Here is a 19,820-nt window from a genome sequence, read left to right as displayed (position 1 = left end):
ACCTGTTTAAAATTCTTGTCAAATGGAGTTCTTATTGAATTGGCCATTGCAAAGATGAGCTCATTAACACAGCATCCATTTATAATAGCCCTTTTCTAGTAACACAGCATCCATTCATAAAAACCCTTTTGTACTAACATAGCAAAGACCCGATCAGAGAGGACTCATTAAAAAGCTGAAAGGAGAGAGAGAGGGGGGGGGGTAGCGAGGGGGAGAAAGAGAGGGTGACAGAGAGAGCGAGGGAGAGGGGGAGGGAAAGGGAGAGAGGGAGAGAGAGAGGGAGAGAGCGAGGGGGAGAGGGGGAGAGAGAATAGGGGGACAGAGCGAGAGTGGGGGAGAGAGAGAGAGCGTGAGAGATAGAGAAGGAGGGAGAGAGGACCTGGGGATTGGGGAGGAGAGAGAGAGAGAGCCAGGAGGAGGAATGCACAAAGGAAAAGACCTTTCCCTCTCCTTTTTCTGCCCAGCTCCTTTCATAAACATTTTTTTCTTCACCTAAAGCAGAACCAGATGAGGTACCTCAGAACCAGGCCATCCCCTGAGGTAGAACTCCGTCCCAAATGACACCTTATTGCCTAAATAGTGGACTACTTTTGACCAAAGGTCTATGGGGCACTGGATAGGGTGTCATTTAGGACACAGCCTTGGCCCACTCTGCTCTACTACCCCTCACAGTGAGAGGCTATGTGCTAATGAGAGAGCAAGGACACTCTCTCTCTCTCTCTCTCTCGCTCTCTCTTTCTTTCTCTCTTACTGATGCAGCTGCTGTGCTGTACACACACACACACGCACGCACGCACGCACACACACACACACACACACACACCACCCTCAACTCACTGTTGCTGGTGGGAAATCCATCTCCTTGCTGTTTGCTTTTGGACTCATATTATGTTATTTATCATGTGAATCACATGGCCAAAAGCTCAGTACTCTACAGGGGAGAGGGGCCAGGGAGCGGCGATTTGACCATGCCCGCTAGCAGAGAGAGAGAGAGAGAGAGAGAGAGAGAGAGAGAGAGAGAACGATAGAAATATCCTCTGTGTACAACTTAAAACACCAAATAATGCATACAGAGCAGAATTATCGAATTATCAAAATCCAAAAACAGACTTTAAATTCTACAACCACCTAAAAGGAAGCGATTCCCAAACCTTCCATAACAAAGCCATCAGCTACAGAGAGATGAACCTGGAGAAGAGTCCCCTGAGCAAGCTGGTCCTGGGGCTCTGTTCACAAACACAAACAGACCCCACAGAGCCCCAGGACAGCAACACAATTAGACCCAACCAAATCATGAGAAAACAAAAAGAGAATTACTTGACACATTGGAAAGATTTAACAAAAAAACTGAGCAAACTAGCAGCTTGCAGATATAGCAGCTTGATTTGGAGCAGGCAAGGTATAGCTCAGTGAGTTGTTTACATAATGGAAAGACAAGTGTAGGGAGCCAGATGCAGTGAGAGTGACAGACTGAGAGAAGGTGGAGGAGGAGGAAGCTTGCCTTGAAGCGCTGGACATCTTGTGATGACATGTATTATCTGCATTAGACCCACAGAATTATACCTACAGAGGAACTGCTTCTACGGAGGAACTTTAAATGTCTTTAAACTTCAGAGTTGGTTTAACGTTGGACCAGAGAAGCTAACAAGAACTAAAAGCACATCTTACCTTTTTGTAGTTACTAAATCTAATGTGAAATGTGATAACTAGCGTATACTTAACTAGCAAAGTTCATCCATTCTTCTCTTATTAAAAAATCTCTCTCCCTAATTTCTGAATCACTCTTTTAAAGTCAGTAGGCTACAGTAGCCTTCTGGGGGGAGGGGCTACAGTAACCTAGGCTTCAGTGGGGGAGGGGCTACAGTAACCTAGGCTTCAGTGGGGGAGGGGCTACAGTAACCTAGGCTTCAGAGGGGGAGGGGCAGGTAGCCTACACACACACACTGGTAAAGATTTTCAGCTGGCAGGCAGACCCTGGAAGAAGTTTCTGATTGACAGAGGGAGGACTTTGTTGCATTTTTTTTTGTGGGACTGGAAAAAAATGCAAAGACCTCTGGAGAGACCTGGCTGGGGGGGAGAGACCTGGCTGGGGGGGAGAGAACTGGCTGGGGGGGGGGGAGAACTGGCTGGGGGGGAGAGACCTGGCTTGGGGGGAGAGACCTGGCTGGGGGGGAGAGACCTGGATGGATGGGAGAGATCTGGCTGGGGGGGAGAGATCTGGCTGGGGGGGAGAGACCTGGCTGGGGGGAGAGAACTGGCTGGGGGGGAGAGACCTGGCTGGGGGGAGAGAACTGGCTGGGGTGGGGCGAGACCTGGCTGGGGGGGGAGAGAGTATATGTGTCTTTGTGCATTGTGTGTGTGCATGTTTGTGTGTATGTTTGGACACCAACTCATTCAAGTTTTTTTTATTTAAAAAAAAAAACTTTTTTCTACACTATAGAATAATAGTGAAGATAGAAAAACTATGTAGAAATCTAGAAAATAGTAAAAAATAAAGAAAAACCCTTGAATGAGTAGGTGTGTCCAAACTTTTGACAGGAATTGTATGTAATAGATTCAAGCAATGCAGACATTAATACATTAATAAATGCATTTTGATAGCTTCTAATATTGAGAAGTAGTGAATTGTCTGTGGCTTCAATACAACCGCGTCCCTTGTAAGTCCTCCAGGGTTTTCACACTGTATACATTACCAGTCAAAAGTTTGGACACACCATCTCATTCCAGGGTTATTCTTTATTTTTTACTATTTTCTGCATTGTAGAATAATAGTGAAGGCATCAAATCTATGAAATAACACATATGGAATCATGTAGTAACCAAAAAAGTGTTAAACAAATCAAAATATATTTTATATTTGAGATTATTCAAAGTAGCCACCCTTTGCATTGAGGACAGCTTTGCACACTCTTGGCATTCTCTCAACCAGCTTCATGAGGTAGTCACCTGGAATGCATTTCAATTAACAGGTGTGCCTTGTTAAACGTTAATTTGTGGAATTTCTTTCCTTCTTAATGCATTTGAGCCAATCAGTTGTGTTGTGACAAGATGGGGGGGTACACAGAAGATAGCCCTATTTGTTTGTCAGACCATGAGACGTCCCCAAATTGTCTCTAGCGTCCGAATAGTTTGGCCTACTCCAAGGAAAGATGAGACTCTCACGAACACGATGGTGTTTTCCGTTTTGCTCTGCCAGGCCCGCTCCAAGCCAGCGGGCCTGGTTGTTACCTTGGTGATGCTCCAAGCCAGCTGGCCAGGTTGTTACCTTGGTGATGCTCCAAGCCAGCTGGTCAGGTTGTTACCTTGGTGATGCTCCAAGCCAGCTGGCCTGGTTGTTACCTTGGTGATGCTCCAAGCCAGCTGGTCAGGTTGTTACCTTGGTGATGCTCCAAAGATGCAGGTGCTGTGTGTATGTGACTACGTTCACTATTTGCTGTGCCGTTTTTAATTTAAAATAATGATACGTTAACAATTACATTTTTAACCCATTCTCTTTTCCATTGAATATGGCACTGGCCTGACCCTTCCATTACTGTGTTACACAACTCTTTCCACTCTGGGGTTTGAGAACAGGGCTGTTGGAGCAGTGTCTCTCTCTCTCTTTCTCTCGCTCTTTCTCACTCTCTCTTCTTCCCTCTCCATGTCTCTCTTTCTTTCTCTACCTGATTTTCTTTCTCTCATTCCCTGTCTCCCAGCCTCCCTCCCCCTTTCTCTCTCTCTCTCTCTTCCCCTCTCCCTCTCTCACCCCCATTTTCTCTCTCCAATCTCTCTCCCTCTATATCTCTCTCTTTTCATTGTTCTCTCTCTCTCTCTCTCTCTCTCTTTCTCTCTCACCATCTGTTACTGTGCTTAGGGTTTGCTGCGGACAGGCTTTTTCAAACCTTGCTGCATTTTATGTGTCACGTAATTCATCATCGGTGAGTCTTGGAAGAGCTGGACTTCTTAGAAACATAGAAACCCAAACTTAGATCTGGATCTGAACTCACACTAAAACTATCGGTTCCTTGTTCAGTTGCTGGAGGGTTGGTGTGTGTGTGTGTGTGTGTGTGTGTGAGATGTGGGGTCAGATTGCTGCCCAAAAGGAGCAAAGAGTTATCATAATCTCACAGAGCTGAGTAGCAGAACTGTAGTGAACTCTGTACTGCTACTGACTGTTGGAAAATAAGGGAGGTATTATTTTCATTTAACTTCTTTTTTCTTTCTCTTTCTCTCTCTCTCTCTATTTTCTTTTATTTTCCCAGGAAAGTGTGTGAACAAAGGACCCATACACTCATCAAGCTGCAATCCGATTTTACCAGGCAGCTTCTGAATTTCATCAATGTGTTTTCCGGTTTCAGGGGGAAGATAAATGGGGGGCGTAGATGTGGGAGGGATGGAGGGGAGGAGGGGTGTTTTTACCGCATGGATTAGTTTAGTTTAGTATTAAAATGGAAGAAAGGAACAGGAGAGTTGTGGGAGAGGAGAGAAGTTGGTTTCAGGGACTAGCTGTCTTTTGAAAAAAGGGTTCTATTTGGCATTCTATGGGGTTCTATTCGGTATTCTATGGGGTTCTATTTGGTATTCAATGGGGTTCTATTTGGTATTCTATGGGGTTTTATTCGGTATTCTATGGGGTTCTATTTGGTATTCAATGGGGTTCTATTTGGTATTCTATGGAGTTCTATATGGTATTCTATGGGGTTCTATATGGTATTCTATGGGGTTCTATTTGGTATTCTATGGAGTTCTATATGGTATTCTATGGGATTCTATATGGTATTCTATGGGGTTCTATTTGGCATTCTATGGGGTTCTATTTGGTATTCTATGGGGTTCTATTTGGCATTCTATGGGGTTCTATTTGGCATTCTATGGGGTTCTATTTGGCATTCTATGGGGTTCTATTTGGTATTCTATAGGGTTCTATTTGGCATTCTATGGGGTTCTATTTGGTATTCTATGGGGTTGTATTTGGTATTCTATGGGGTTCTATATGGTATTCTGTGGGGTTCTATTTGGCATTCTATGGGGTTCTTTTTGGTATTCTATGGGGTTGTATTTGGTATTCTATGGGGTTCTATTTGGGCTTCTATTTGGGATTCAGTCTGGGGTTCTGTCTTATGGTAAAGTTCAGGACCAAACATGCATGCATTGAGCAGGCCTGTTTTCATCTTATGGGATCCAAAAGCACCGGAGCTGTCTGGAAAGCCATTGAACACCATCACGCCCTCACCTCATGAGACCCAGCCGACTGGCCTTTGTGTCTTTGAGTCATCATGACTTCTCACTCTGATAAGCTTTGACAGGGAGTGATAGCACAGCCCCATAAAGACCACATTCTCTCTGACCACTTGTCAGTACAAATTAGCCCCCTTCACAGCTAACGCTATGGGCAATTCCCATTCATTGCTAATGCTATGGGCTATTCCCATTAGCTACAACTGTGTCACAAATGGCACCCTAATCCCTAAAAGGTGGAAAGTCTAGGAATGGTCTGGTCTGGGAAATAGCTAAGGTGGAAAGTCTAGTAATGGTCTGGTCTGGGTAAGCTGTTAGAGAGAGAACCCCTGAGAGGAATTTATTACAGTGAGAGAAAAAAATATAAAATGGCTGCCGGTTTGTATTATGTGCTGAGACGAGAGACAGGTGGAGAAGGAGAAGTGTGGCTACTACTTTCATTTGTTCATTATTTATTATTTCAATGTTCAATTGCTTCATAGCTAGCCCCTTGATCATCTCATTTACCATTGGAACAAGTGTTGTTGTACAGTTCCTCCTCCTTTACCCACAACCACCTGTTTAGTCATCACTTTCTCAAGGCTGGATAACATTCCTCCTCACTGTCGCTGAGAAGGCGCTAGGGTGGAGAGAGATGACAGGGGAGTCTATAAGAAAGGGGAGGACGAGAGAGGGATGGTTGGCCTTCACAAGACAAGTCTTAATGCATCAGCATGCTTCAGTTCTGCTAGTGCCTAGCCAAAATTGGCTAGCCCAACCGAACGAGTGTACTTGCATGCTCCCTTAAAAGACCTTGAAAGTTGATAAAAATTGAAAAACTAGAAAAAAGCGTCAATAGTACTTACTGTTTGTCCATTTTGAGATGCCGTAGCCAATATATGCTTCCTCAAAATACACTGAATGAATCTAAAATAACTCAATTCCTGTGACTAAGAGATCTTAGACGCAGGATTTTACATCTAACCCAGATGTTAAATGCAGTATTCCTCAATGAAAAAATGTGCAAGAAAATGAGTTGTCTCTCATTGAATGACAACAAATACTATTTTGAAGAATTCCTACTGGTGACCAATCACCAACGAAGGGGCACAGACTCCGGCTCCGAACTTCGGCTTTCCGTCATAATACAGTGCATTCGGAAAGTATTCAGACCCCTTGACTTTTCCACGTTTTGTTACGTTACAGCCTTATTCTCAAATGGATTAAATCGTTTTATCCCTCATCAATCTACACACAATACCCCATAATGACAAAGCAGAAACTGATTTGCAAATTTATTACAAATAAAAACAGAAATACCTAATTTCCATAAATATAAAGACCCTTTGCTATGAGACTCAAAGTTGAGCTCAGGTGAATCCTGTTTCCATTGATCATCCTTGAGATGTTTCTACAACTTGATTGGAGTCTACCTGTGGTAAATTCAATTGATTGGACATGATTTGGAAAGGCACACACCTGTCTATATAAGGTCCAACAGTTGACAGTGCATGTCAGAGCAAAAACCAAGCCATGAGGTCGAAGGAATTGCCTGGGGGAGAAGGGTCTTGGTCAGGGAGGTGATCAAGAACCCGATGGTCACTCTGACAGAGCTCCCGAGTTCTTCTATGGAGATAGGAGAACCTTCCAGAAGGACAACCATCTCTGCACCACTCTACCAATCAGGCTTTTATGGTAGAGTGGCCAGACGGAAGCCACTCCTTAGTGAAAGGCACATGACAGCCCACTTGGAGTTTGCCGAAAGGCACCTAAAGGACTCTCAGACCATTAGAAACAAGATTCTCTGATCTGATGAAACCAAGATTATACTCTTTGGCCTAAATGCCAAGCGTCACATCTGGAGGAAACCTGGCATCATCCCTACCGTGAAGCATGGTGGTGGCAGTGTCATGCTGTGGGGATGTTTTTCAGTGGCAGGGACTGGGAGACTAGTCAGGATCGAGGGAAAGATGAACGGAGCAAAGTACAGAGAGATCCTTGATGAAAACCTGCTCCAGAGCGCTCAGGACCTCAGACTGGGGTGAAGGTTCACCTTCCAACAGGACAATGACCCTAAGCACACAGCCAAGACAACGCAGGAGTGGATTCGGGACAAGTCTCTGAATGTCCTTGAGTGGCCCAGTCAGAGCCTGGACTTGAACCCGATATAACATCTCTGGAGAGACCTGAAAATAGCTGTGCAGCAACGCTCCCCATCCAACGTGACAGAGCTTGATAGGATCTGCAGAGAAGAATGGGAGAAACTCCCCAAATACAGGTGTGCCAAGCTTGTAGTGTCATACCCAAGAAGACTCAAAGCTGTAATCGCTGCCAAAGGTACTTCAACTAAGTACTGAGCAAAGGGTCTTAACACTTATGTAAATGTGATATTTCAGTTTTTTATTTGTAATACATTTGCAACAATTTCTATAAACCTGGTTCGTCATTATGGGGTATTCTGTGTAGTTTGATGAGGAAAAAAAACAATTTAATCCATTTTAGTAATAGGCTGTAACTTAATAAAATGTGGAAAAACTCAAGGGGTCTGAATATTTTCTGAACTCACTGTATGTGCACAAACTCTTCCGAACTGTTTTGGCTGGGAAGCATGCAGATGCCTTTACTGTTGACTTGGGTAATAACTGTCTATACTTCTATAACTGTCTATACTTCTAACTGTCTATACTTCTATAACTGTCTATACTTCTATAACTGTCTATACTTCTATAACTGTCTATACTTCTAACTGTCTATACTTCTATAACTGTCTATACTTCTATAACTGTCTATACTTCTGTCTATACTTCTATAACTGTCTATACTTCTATAACTGTCTATAACTGTCTATACTTCTATAACTGTCTATACTTCTATAACTGTCTATACTTCTAACTGTCTATACTTCTATAACTGTCTATACTTCTAACTGTCTATACTTCTATAACTGTCTATACTTCTAAAACTGTCTATACATCTAGCTGCTGTCATGTCATGACTCTCTCTTTCTCTCTCTCTCTCCTTTTTTTACAGTATTTCCACTGAGCCTCGTGCTGTAAAAGAGCTACAAAACAATCAGAGATGGAGAGGGGGGAGAGAGAGAGGGAGAAGAGAGAGAGGGGAGAGAGAGGGGGGAGAGATAGAGGGGAGAGCGAGGGAGGGGACAGAGAGGGGAGAGAGAGAGAGGATAGAGCGGGGAGAGATAGAGGGTAGATAGAGAGGAGAGCAGGGAGAGAGAGAGGGGGAAGAGAGAGGGGAGAGAGGGGTGGGGGGGTTGAATTGAATATATTTTGGGTAACAGACATATACATAAAAATGTACAATGTGGACGCAGAGGATATCACTTGAAGGTTTCACTTCAAAGTATTCATTAAAACTCCTCAATAGTAAAAACAATAACACATATAATGATTAAAAGCCAAGACAAACTTACAAACAACCAGAAATACATTTAATTATATTAACATCCTAAAAAGTTATACTATTTACTGCACTTTTCCCTAACCATAGAGAGAGAGAGAGGGGGAAGAGAGAGAGAGAGGGGAGAGAGAGAGAGGGGGGAGAGAGGGGGAAGAGAGAGGGGTGAGAGAGAGAGAGAGGGGGAAGAGAGAGAGAGAGAGGGGAGGAGAGAGAGAGGGAAGAGAGAGAGAAGGGGAGGAGAGAGAGAGGGGAGAGAGAGAGAGAGAGGAGAGAGGGGTGGAGAGAGAGAGAGAGAGAGAGAGAGAGAGAGGGAGAGAGGAGTGGAGAGGGAGAGAGAGGGGAGAGAGAGGGGGAAGAGAGAGAGGGGGAGAGAGAGAGGGGGAGAGAGAGAGAGAGAGGGGAGAGAGGGAGAATAGTGGGGGAGAACAGACATGGGAGTAGTGAAAGAGAGCAGTGTGTGGGCTCACAAATGCAAGGTGCTGTTTGGAAGTTTAGGAGAGTGGAATGTCAACTGTAATGAAAGTTAAGACTAGACAGCAGCAGCACACAGGAGCTGAGTAAAACATGTCTATTCTCTAGGAGCTGATTAAAACATGTATTAATTCTCTAGAGGCAACCGCCATCTCAATTAGCTCACGTGACAGACAATAATTTAAAGACAAAGGTGAGGCATCACTCATCAATGATGAACATCCAATTATCATCCTTACACGAACACTGGAAGCCCAGACTGCTCTTGGAATTTCCTCGTCCATCCTCTCTCCACCGTCCTCTCTCCACCGTCCTCTCTCCTCAGTCCTCTCTCCTTCGTCCTCTCTCCACCATCCTCTCTCCTTCGTCCTCTCTCCTCCGTATCCCGGAAACCAATAAGTGGTCGAGGTGTGTCAATTCGTTAGGCAAACGGAAAAGAGTCCTCCCCTCCTCGATGGCCACCTTTCATCAAGGATATTCACCACAGAAGAGTTTTGAAATCTGCCACACCCCCTTTGAATGTCTTGTCAGAGAAAAACATGCACACGTTTAAAAACAATTCCTAGCTAATTACTGAAAATTAAATACAGAAATATTACATTTACATAAGTATTCACACCCTTAAATCAATCACCTTTTCTCAGCGACTACACCTGAGAGTCTCTAAGAGCTTTCCACACCTGAATGGTGCAACATTTGCCAATTATTATTTTCTAAATTCTTCAAGCTCTGTCTAATTGGTTGTTGATCATTATTAGATAACCATTTTCAAGTCTTGCCATAGATTTTTTAAGTAGATTTAGGTCAAAACTGTAACTTGGCCTCTCAGGAACATTCCCTGTCTTCTTGGTAAGCAACTCCAGTGTAGATTTGGCCTTGCTTTTTAGGTTATTGTCCTGTTGAAAGGTGAATTAATCTGCCAGTGTCTGGTGGAAAGCAGACTGAAGCAGGTTTTCCTCTAGGATTTTACCTCTATTCCACTTCTTTTTTTATCCTGAAAAACTCCCCACTCCTTAATGATGACAAGCATACCCATAACATGATGCAGCCAACACTATGCTTGAAAATATGGAGACGGGTACTCAGTAATGTGTTGTATTGGATTTGACCCAAACACAACACTTTGTATTCAGGACAAAAAAAAAGTTGAATTGCTTTGCCACATTTTTTTGTTTGTTGCAGTATTACGTTAGTGCCTTGTTTCAAACAGGATGCATATTTTGAATAGACTTCCTTCTTTTTTTCACTCTGTCAATTACATTAGTATGGTGGAATTACTACAATGTTGTTGATCCATCCTCAGTTTTCTCCTATCAGTCTGCAACTGTCTTTGGTCTTGGTGGTTGAATCTGTGTTTGAAATTCACCGCTCGACTGAGAGACTTTACACATAATTGTAATGTGTGTGGGGTAGAGAGATGAGGTAGTCATTAAAAAATCATGTTAAACACTATTATTGCACACAGAGTGAGTCCATGCAACTTATTATGTGACTTGTTAAGCACATTTTTACTCCTGAACTTTTTTAGGTTTGACATAAACAAAGGGGTTGAATACTTATTAACTCAAGACATTTCAGCTTTTCATTTTTTATTAATTTTGTAAAAATTACACTTTGACATTATCAGGTATTGTGTGTATGCCAGTAACAAAAAAAAAAATCTAAATTTAATACATTTTCGATTCAGGCTGCAGGGGTGTGAATACTTTCTGAAGGCACTGTCATCTGTTTTGATCGTTTTACTCATTTATTTTGGGACCCACCCCTGTAAACGTCATTTATTTTGGGACCCACCCCTGTAAACGTCATTTATTTTGGGACCCACCCCTGTAAACGTCATTTATTTTGGGACCCACCCCTGTAAACGTCATTAACCTAAATCACGCACGAGTGGAGAAGGACAGTCTCATTTCAAACAAATTTCCATCCATGTTCACTCTCTTTGCTGACTCTCCTCAATGAACTTTGACCTTTTTCAAAAAGAGGAGAGAGAGGACGCAGGAGGTGAGCAAATCTATTTAATAAAAAGCCCTTGTCAGCTGATAGGAGCAAAGGATGATGGGTTTGAGACGGGCAGGGTGAGGTTACCAGGAAGCGGTTATCTCTCTAACTATCTCTCTTCTCGTAGAGATAGTTAGAGGATGCAACATTGTATCTGTCCCATTATGTGAGAGCATGGGCACCGCCATTGAGGCAATCTCCATTTTGAAGTAGTCATTGTTCTTCTTCTACTACTGATTGCTTCTGACAACCTGGATGGAATTATTTGAACCATCTTTAACGCACAGGAAGTCCCACCCAGTTGATTACTTCACAATGGTTTTATTTGATTTATTTAACCTTTATTTAACCTTTACTTAACCTTTATTTAACTAGCCAAGTCAGTTAAGAACAAATTCTCAGTTAAAATGACGGCCTACACCGGCCAAGCCCTAACCCAGATGATGCTGGGCCAATAGTGCGCCGCCCTATGGGACTCCCAATCACGGCCGGTTGTGATACAGCCTGGAATCGAACCAGGTCTGTAGTGACGCCTCTCACACTGAGATGCAGTGCCTTAGACAGTAAAAGTCCTCAATTGTGCTTCCCATGTTAAAATGGAATTTTTGGGGCACTAGAGCCCTCTATCTATCTCTAAGTAGTAACGTGACTGATGCATTGTGGGTGGTGATCTCTAGGCACTTTAACAAACCCAAACGCGGCCCTCTGATTTCTTTTGTTTGTTGTGGCCTTGGTACAAGGTAGATGGACTCGAATGCACTGCTTTTGGCTTTGCATTTGTGAAGAGCAGCAAAACAGAAGATGTTTCGACTGTGCCAGTTATGATGACCGAATTTCACGTTTCATCTTCTCAAAAAGCAAAACAACTGGTTTAAAGACGTTCCAGCATGACTACATAGTGTGTCCTCTAAATCATCAGTAGAAGCATGTGACGAGTTTAACAGTTTAATATAAAAGGGATTCGAATGGTACTAAGACAGATACATCAACAATAAATCAATCCCCATATGACAACACGCTGCATAACAGAGAACATCTGTCAATTTCAAGAAGAAGGAAAAAAATTAAATCCTACATAAGGAGTTTTACAGATCAATATTACTTTCCAGCACATTGTGTTTGGGTCCGATTGTTTTTTGAAAATTCAAACATGTCAAGAAAGTCTTCAAAGGGAGTCGTGGTGGGTTTTTGGATGAGTGCTAGTTGGCTAGTAGCCACAGAATAATATCCTCGTCCATCTGTAAAGGTCCTTCCTGACTCCACTCCGTTTGCATTCGAAAGACGACAAAAAAAAAAAAATGGTCGCTGCTTTTTGGTCGGACAAAAAAAATAATACAAAAAAAATACAAAAATCTTGGCTTCTATCTCTTCTGCTCACTTTACTTTCCATTGCAAATCCTGCAGGCATTCTCTCCTCTCTCCTCTCTGTCTCTCTCTCTCCTCTCTCCTCTCTGTCTCTCTCTCTCCTCTCTCCTCTCTGTCTCTCTCTCTTCTCTCTCTCCTCTCATAGTCTGTCCTTTCTCCTTTTTTTGTGTTATGAATAATGTCCACTGTTTGTAGGAAGGCAAAGGAAACCCAGTTTGTTAAAATGTCAAAATGAAACTATTTAGCGTCTCTCTGTCTCTAAAAAACGATGATGAAGACTAGAAGTTAGAATCCCAAAGTCTAACATACTATGTCCTCCTCACACAAGGATAGGGTCCTTCAGGCCACGTGGCAGGCAACATAGTCCGAATACAAAATAACATGGATGGTGGTAGTCTTCCACAGCTAGGCAGGCTGACTGGCTCTAGTGCCCCAATACAGGTCACCTTCCGTGGGACAGCCCCACCCTACTCCCTGGCTTCGGGCCTACTCCCGAAACTCCTCAGCTGCACATGCAGGACTTGACGATCATGTTGGATAGCTGCTCTACTTTAGGGGTACGTCCAGAGTAGTAGAGGATGGTGAGAGGTTCCAGGTCTTGGGGAACGCAGCAGGGAGAGGCTGAGCCCTCTGGGTTCAGAGTGTTATACAAGCTCAGCAGCTATGGAGGAACAGGAAAGAGATATTTAGGTGTTTCTGAATGTGGAAGTTGAATGTTGATTCATGTGCAACTGTCCTGTCCAACTACAAAAATAAACACAAGTAAACACATGAGCCCTAATAAGCGGTCTTGGCCAATCAGATTTTTTGTTATTATTGATTTCTGTGTATGGTGTTATTGATCATATTGCTGAATCTAATTTAACAGTAGCTATTGAGCAGCGGAGGGACTTCTGCTTCCTACCCTGCAAGTCTGGTCATTATGGCCATGGTGCAAATAACTTAAACTATCCTCACCTGTGTGGGGTGTCAGATTGTCCTCACCTGTGTGGGGTGTCAGATTGTCCTCACCTGTGTGGGGTGTCAGATTGTCCTCACCTGTGTCCCACTGGGTAGACGTCAATTAAACATCTATTCCACATGGGTTCAACGTAATGTCGTGGAAACAACGTTGATTCAACCAGTGTGTGCCCAGTGTGGTGTCAGATTGCCCTCACCTGTGTGGGGTGTCAGATTGCCCTCACCTGTTTGTGTGGTGTCAGATTGCCCTCACCTGTGTGTGGTGTCAGATTGCCCTCACCTGTGGTGTGTGTGGTGTCAGATTGCCCTCACCTGTGCGTGCGGTGTCAGATTGCCCTCACCTGTGCGTGCGGTGTCAGATTACCCTCACCTGTGCGTGCGGTGTCAGATTGCCCTCACCTGTGCGTGCGGTGTCAGATTACCCTCACCTGTGCGTGCGGTGTCAGATTGTCCTCACCTGTGCGTGCGGTGTCAGATTGCCCTCACCTGTGTGTGCGGTGTCAGATTGCCCTCACCTGTGCGTGCGGTGTCAGATTACCCTCACCTGTGCGTGCGGTGTCAGATTGCCCTCACCTGTGCGTGCAGTGTCAGATTGCCCTCACCTGTGCGTGCGGTGTCAGATTGCCCTCACCTGTGCGTGCGGTGTCAGATTACCCTCACCTGTGCGTGCGGTGTCAGATTGCCCTCACCTGTGCGTGCGGTGTCAGATTACCCTCACCTGTGCGTGCGGTGTCAGATTGCCCTCACCTGTGCGTGCGGTGTCAGATTGCCCTCACCTGTGTGTGCGGTGTCAGATTGCCCTCACCTGTGCGTGCGGTGTCAGATTACCCTCACCTGTGCGTGCGGTGTCAGATTGCCCTCACCTGTGCGTGCAGTGTCAGATTACCCTCACCTGTGCGTGCGGTGTCAGATTGCCCTCACCTGTGCGTGCGGTGTCAGATTACCCTCACCTGTGCGTGCGGTGTCAGATTGCCCTCACCTGTGCGTGCAGTGTCAGATTACCCTCACCTGTGCGTGCGGTGTCAGATTGCCCTCACCTGTGCGTGCGGTGTCAGATTACCCTCACCTGTGCGTGCGGTGTCAGATTGCCCTCACCTGTGCGTGCGGTGTCAGATTACCCTCACCTGTGCGTGCGGTGTCAGATTGTCCTCACCTGTGCGTGCGGTGTCAGATTGCCCTCACCTGTGTGTGCGGTGTCAGATTGCCCTCACCTGTGCGTGCGGTGTCAGATTACCCTCACCTGTGCGTGCGGTGTCAGATTGCCCTCACCTGTGCGTGCAGTGTCAGATTACCCTCACCTGTGCGTGCGGTGTCAGATTGCCCTCACCTGTGCGTGCGGTGTCAGATTACCCTCACCTGTGCGTGCGGTGTCAGATTGCCCTCACCTGTGCGTGCAGTGTCAGATTACCCTCACCTGTGCGTGCGGTGTCAGATTACCCTCACCTGTGCGTGCGGTGTCAGATTACCCTCACCTGTGCGTGCGGTGTCAGATTACCCTCACCTGTGCGTGCGTGGTATCGGAGCTCCTCAGGTAGGGGCAGGGTCCAGAGCAGTAGTTAGCGAAGTATCCTTTAGGCTCGTGGATCCACTTCCAGTCCAGGTCCCGACGGAAGTCGATGTAGAGACGACGGACACAGCAGTTCTCCTCAACGGTGCTGGTGGGAGGGGCATAACAAACAATGGTGAAGCACTCATACTCACTTATACAACAATGTGTTAGGTAGTCAGCTTTGATAACTGTTTAGTTTGAACTCAAGGATTTTCTTGTTAAAACACAAAAAACTTTAGTTCAAGTCAGATAAAGCTTCAGTTAGTTATTTAAGCAATAAGGCCAGAGGGGGTGTGGTATATGGCCAATATACCACGGCTAAGGGCTGTTCTTAGGCACAACGCAACGCAGAGTGCCTGGATACAGCCCTTAGCCGTGGTATATTGGCCATATACCACACACCCCCCGAGGTGGCTTATCGCTATTATAAACTGGTTACCAACGTAATTAGAGCAGTAAAAAATAAATGTTTTGTCATACCCGTGGTATACGGGTGTCTGATATACCACGGCTGTCAGCCCAATCAGCATTCAGGACTCGAACCACCCAGTTTATATTCAAGTTTATCTCATCTTGATCAACCGACACATGTTGAATGGTTTGAGATGGAGCACATGGGGGGGGGGGTGGGAAGAGATTCACTGGCTCATTGATCCTTCTTCTGCAACTGCTGTTTATGTTACAGCAGAAATGTAATTGCATGACTTGTAGTTTACAAACCCTGCAAATTCAAAGGAGCCTTTCAGGACCAGACATCTATCTCCATGACGATCGGTGGAAACAGAAGTGACAACGGTTTTTAGTAAAGGTCCTTACGAGAAGCAGTAGTTGGTGTCCAGGGCTCGTTTGCGTCTACGTGGCTGTGAGTCGAGGCGGTGAGGAGGGATCATCATGAGGATGAGATGAGGCAGATACTGCTCCTTCTGTTTCTTCAACCTGCCCAGGTCCCAACGACCCTGCTCTTCATACTCCACTTCTACCCCTACAGCAGAGAGGTCAGACAGTATTATGTTCCGTGCCCTAACTCTAACCCAGGTCCCAACGACCCTGCTCTTCATACTCCACTTCTACCCCTACAGCAGAGAGGTCAGAGGTCAGACAGTATTATGTTCCATGCCCTGACTCTAACCCAGGTCCCAACGACCCTGCTCTTCATACTCCACTTCTACCCCTACAGCAGAGAGGTCAGAGGTCAGACAGTATTATGTTCCGTGCCCTGACTCTAACCCAGGTCCCAACGACCCTGCTCTTCATACTCCACTTCTACCCCTACAGCAGAGAGGTCAGAGGTCAGACAGTATTATGTTCCATGCCCTGACTCTAACCCAGGTCCCAACGACCCTGCTCTTCATACTCCACTTCTACCCCTACAGCAGAGAGGTCAGAGGTCAGACAGTATTATGTTCCATGCCCTGACTCTAACCCAGGTCCCAACGACCCTGCTCTTCATACTCCACTTCTACCCCTACAGCAGAGAGGTCAGAGGTCAGACAGTATTATGTTCCATGCCCTGACTCTAACCCAGGTCCCAACGACCCTGCTCTTCATACTCCACTTCTACCCCTACAGCAGAGAGGTCAGAGGTCAGACAGTATTATGTTCCGTGCCCTGACTCGACATCAGAAACTCTGTTCGTAACTTTAGTTCCTTTGCTTCTGTGAGCAAGCTTGTAAATTATGTTGCGACTTGTAATGGTATTTAAAAAAAAATGCAATTACACTTTTTATTGCCAGTTCACAGTTCATAGTTCACAGTTCATAGTTCATAGTTCAGTTGTCTAACCTGTTTGGGGTAGGGGGCAGTATTGAGAATTTTGGAAAAAATATGTTCCCATTTTTAACTGCCTCCTACACCAACTCAGAAGCTAGAATATGCATATTATTGTTCAGGTTTGGATAGAAAACACTCTGAATTTTCTAAAACTGTTTGAATGGTGTCTGTGAGTATAACAGAACTCCTATGGCAGGCAAAAACCTGACAAGGTTTCAAGCAGGAAGTACCCTGTCTGACAAGGAGTCGTGCGTCTTGCATCTTTTTATTGAAAAGTAAGGATCTTAGCTGTAACGTGACAATTCCCAGGGCTCCAATAGGCTCTCAGAGCCCGCGAAATAACTGAAGGTTTACGAGGGAGCCTCAGGTTGAAACAGATTATCGCCTTTTGTAAGTGGATGCTCCGAGGACCTTTGAATGATGCGCGTGCATGAGTCGCTTCTGAGGAGAAATTTTATTCGGCTGTTTAGGCTCAATGCATACTCCCGGTCGGAATATTATCACTAATCTACGAGTTGAATGGCATAAAAATTGGTTTTAAACAGCGGTTGACATGCTTCGAAGTACGGTAATGGAATAGTTAGACATTTTTGACACGCCAATGCGCCATGCGCGGGACCGCGAAGAAGCATTCTAGAACTCACGAACAAAACGTCGCTGTTTGGATATAACGATGGATTATTTGGGACCAAACCAACATTTGTTATTGAAGTAGAAGTCCTGGCAGTGTATTCTGATGAAGAACAAGCAAGGTAAGAACATTTTTCTTATAGGAAATGTGATTTTGGTGGATGCTGACCTGGGTGGGTATCTAAATAGCTAGCCCTGTAATGCCGGGCTATGTACTTAGATTATTGCAAAATGTGCTTCATCCGAAAAGCTATTTTAAAATCGGACATATCGAGTGCATAGAGGAGTAATGTATCTATAATTCTTAAAATAATTGTTATGCTTTTTGTGAACGTTTATCGTGAGTAATTTAGCAAACTGTTAGTAAATTCAACGGAAGTTTGCCGGGGGTTATGCGTTTTCTGAACGTCACATGCTAATGCAAAAAGCTGTTTTTTGATATAAATATGAACTTGATTGAACAGACATGCATGTATTGTATAACACAATGTCCTAGGTGTGTCATCTGATGAAGATCATCAAAGGTTAGTGCTGCATTTAGCTGTGGTTTGGGTTTTTGTGACATTATATGCTAGCTTGAAAAATGGCTGTCTGATTTTTTCTGGCTGGGCACTCTGCTGACATAATCTAATGTTTTGCTTTCGTTGTAAAGCCTTTTTGAAATCGGACAGTGGGGTTAGATTAACGAGATTCTTGTCTTTAAATAGCTGTAAAATAGTCATATGTTTGAGAAATTGAAGTAATAGTATTTCTAACGATTCAAAAATCGCGCCACTGGAATTTCAGTAGCTGTTACGTAGGTGGGACGAAATCGTCCCACATACCCGAGAGAGGCTAAGGGAGACAGATCCAGATCTGAAAGCTACTTCTCAGTATGTTAAACAATGCTAGCAGTACTTTCCCAGTTATTGGGTGCTGACAAACACAAAAAAAAGGACTTGAGATTTTCCCGGTTTGAAAAGACCACACGAGGAAGAGAATGTTATGCCTACTGACCTTTGAACTTGACCTCCAGCACCTCGTTCACATTGTCGATGATGTCACCGTTGGGGTTGAAGGTGTGGCATGGGCAGTGTACGCTGATCTCCAGACCCAGGTTAGTCTCTGACAGGAGAGAGGCATCATGGGAAAGATAAAGTCATCTTCACACACCAACTCAAAAAACGGGAAAAACTACCGCTTGTGGCGTTTTTTGGATTGTTTACTTTTCTTTGATGTTGTTGTTGATGTTCTTGTGTTAGTATGTAACTGGAGTCTATACAAAACCGGTAACAGTGGAAATAATTTTCTCTTGAAAGACAATAGGACAACCAATCAATGAATCAAGTGGGGTCGGCTCACCTCTGTTTATCAGCCACTCCCGTACCGTGTCTGTCACATCGAAGGAGACCCATTCGGGCGTTCCCTTGGTCAGCACGTTCTTGGCTCCAATGTAGCGTTGTTTAGCTATGTGCTCGTCTGGCCTCAGGATCTGAAAAGCAAGGTTTGGGGGAGTTACTGCATATGAACAATACATTGATCCACTACACTGATGTAGAATTATAACAGGTGCTGTTGCATATTGAGGAGACAGCAGTCTCTATTTATCAGAAGCCTGGAGATGTGAGAAACATTCGCTATTGAAAAAAATCAATAAAAAAAATCACACAATAAAGATAATCTTTATAACCCTCAAATTCCAACCTGGAACTCGAAACCAGTTCCAGTGCTTTTTTTCATTCGTCCCCTTAAAAAAATCAGGGCCTGATTTAGACCTGGGACACCAGGTGGATGATTCCCCTCTAATCATAGTCTGATTTAGACCTGGGACACCAGGTGGGTGATTCCCCCTCTAATCAGGGACTGATTTAGACCTGGGACACCAGGTGGGTGATTCCCCTCTAATCAGGGAATGATTTAGACCTGGGACACCAGGTGGGTGATTCCCCTCTAATCAGGGACTGATTTAGACCTGGGACACCAGGTGGGGGATTCCCCTCTAATCAGGGAATGATTTAGACCTGGGACACCAGGTGGGTGATTCCCCTCTAATCAGGGACTGATTGAGACCTGGGACACCAGGTGGGTGTAATTAATGATCAGGTAGAACACAAAAGCAGCAGAAGTCTGGCCCTCCGTGGTAAGATTTTAACACCTCTGCTTTATGCCATTACTGCATGGCGTCATAGATTCTAGAGCAGGCGCTATTGAGGCTGATGACTGTAGAAGGTTTGAGGTCAATTCAGTTTTCAGTTAAAAAAAGTGAATCGGCATCCATACAGGCTCAATGAAACTCTCACAGTATTTGAAAGGGAACGACTACTAATTGAACTCATGTGTGGTGCTGGTCTGCTGACAGTACACTGCCCAGAGCTCTGAACACATTCTCCCGGACACACCAGAGTTACCCTGCCCAGAGCTCTGAACACATTCTCCAGGGACAGACCAGAGTTAACCTGCCCAGAGCTCTGAACACATTCTC

The 19,820-nt window shown here is 44.6% G+C and overlaps 1 protein-coding gene across 1 annotated transcript in view; it reads right to left on the bottom strand.

The window, feature by feature from the left end:
• Positions 1-12,014: 12,014 nt before the first annotated feature.
• LOC115175155 (transforming growth factor beta-3 proprotein) overlaps positions 12,015-19,820 on the bottom strand; it is a 35,454-nt gene continuing 27,648 nt past the window's right edge. Inside the window, exons 3-7 of the mRNA XM_029734382.1 lie at positions 18,701-18,830; positions 18,356-18,463; positions 15,776-15,941; positions 14,912-15,065; positions 12,015-13,111 (exon numbers count right to left, since the gene is read on the bottom strand). Of these exons, the coding sequence (XP_029590242.1) occupies positions 12,953-13,111; positions 14,912-15,065; positions 15,776-15,941; positions 18,356-18,463; positions 18,701-18,830 (717 nt within the window). The 3' untranslated portion in view covers positions 12,015-12,952. The remainder of the gene's footprint in view (positions 13,112-14,911; positions 15,066-15,775; positions 15,942-18,355; positions 18,464-18,700; positions 18,831-19,820) is intronic.

This window comes from Salmo trutta, chromosome 35 (genome assembly GCF_901001165.1).
Source record: "Salmo trutta chromosome 35, fSalTru1.1, whole genome shotgun sequence".
Taxonomy (NCBI): domain Eukaryota; kingdom Metazoa; phylum Chordata; class Actinopteri; order Salmoniformes; family Salmonidae; genus Salmo; species Salmo trutta.
The sequence above is the reverse complement of the archived record's forward strand: the minus strand, read 5'-3'. Positions and strand labels throughout refer to the sequence as shown.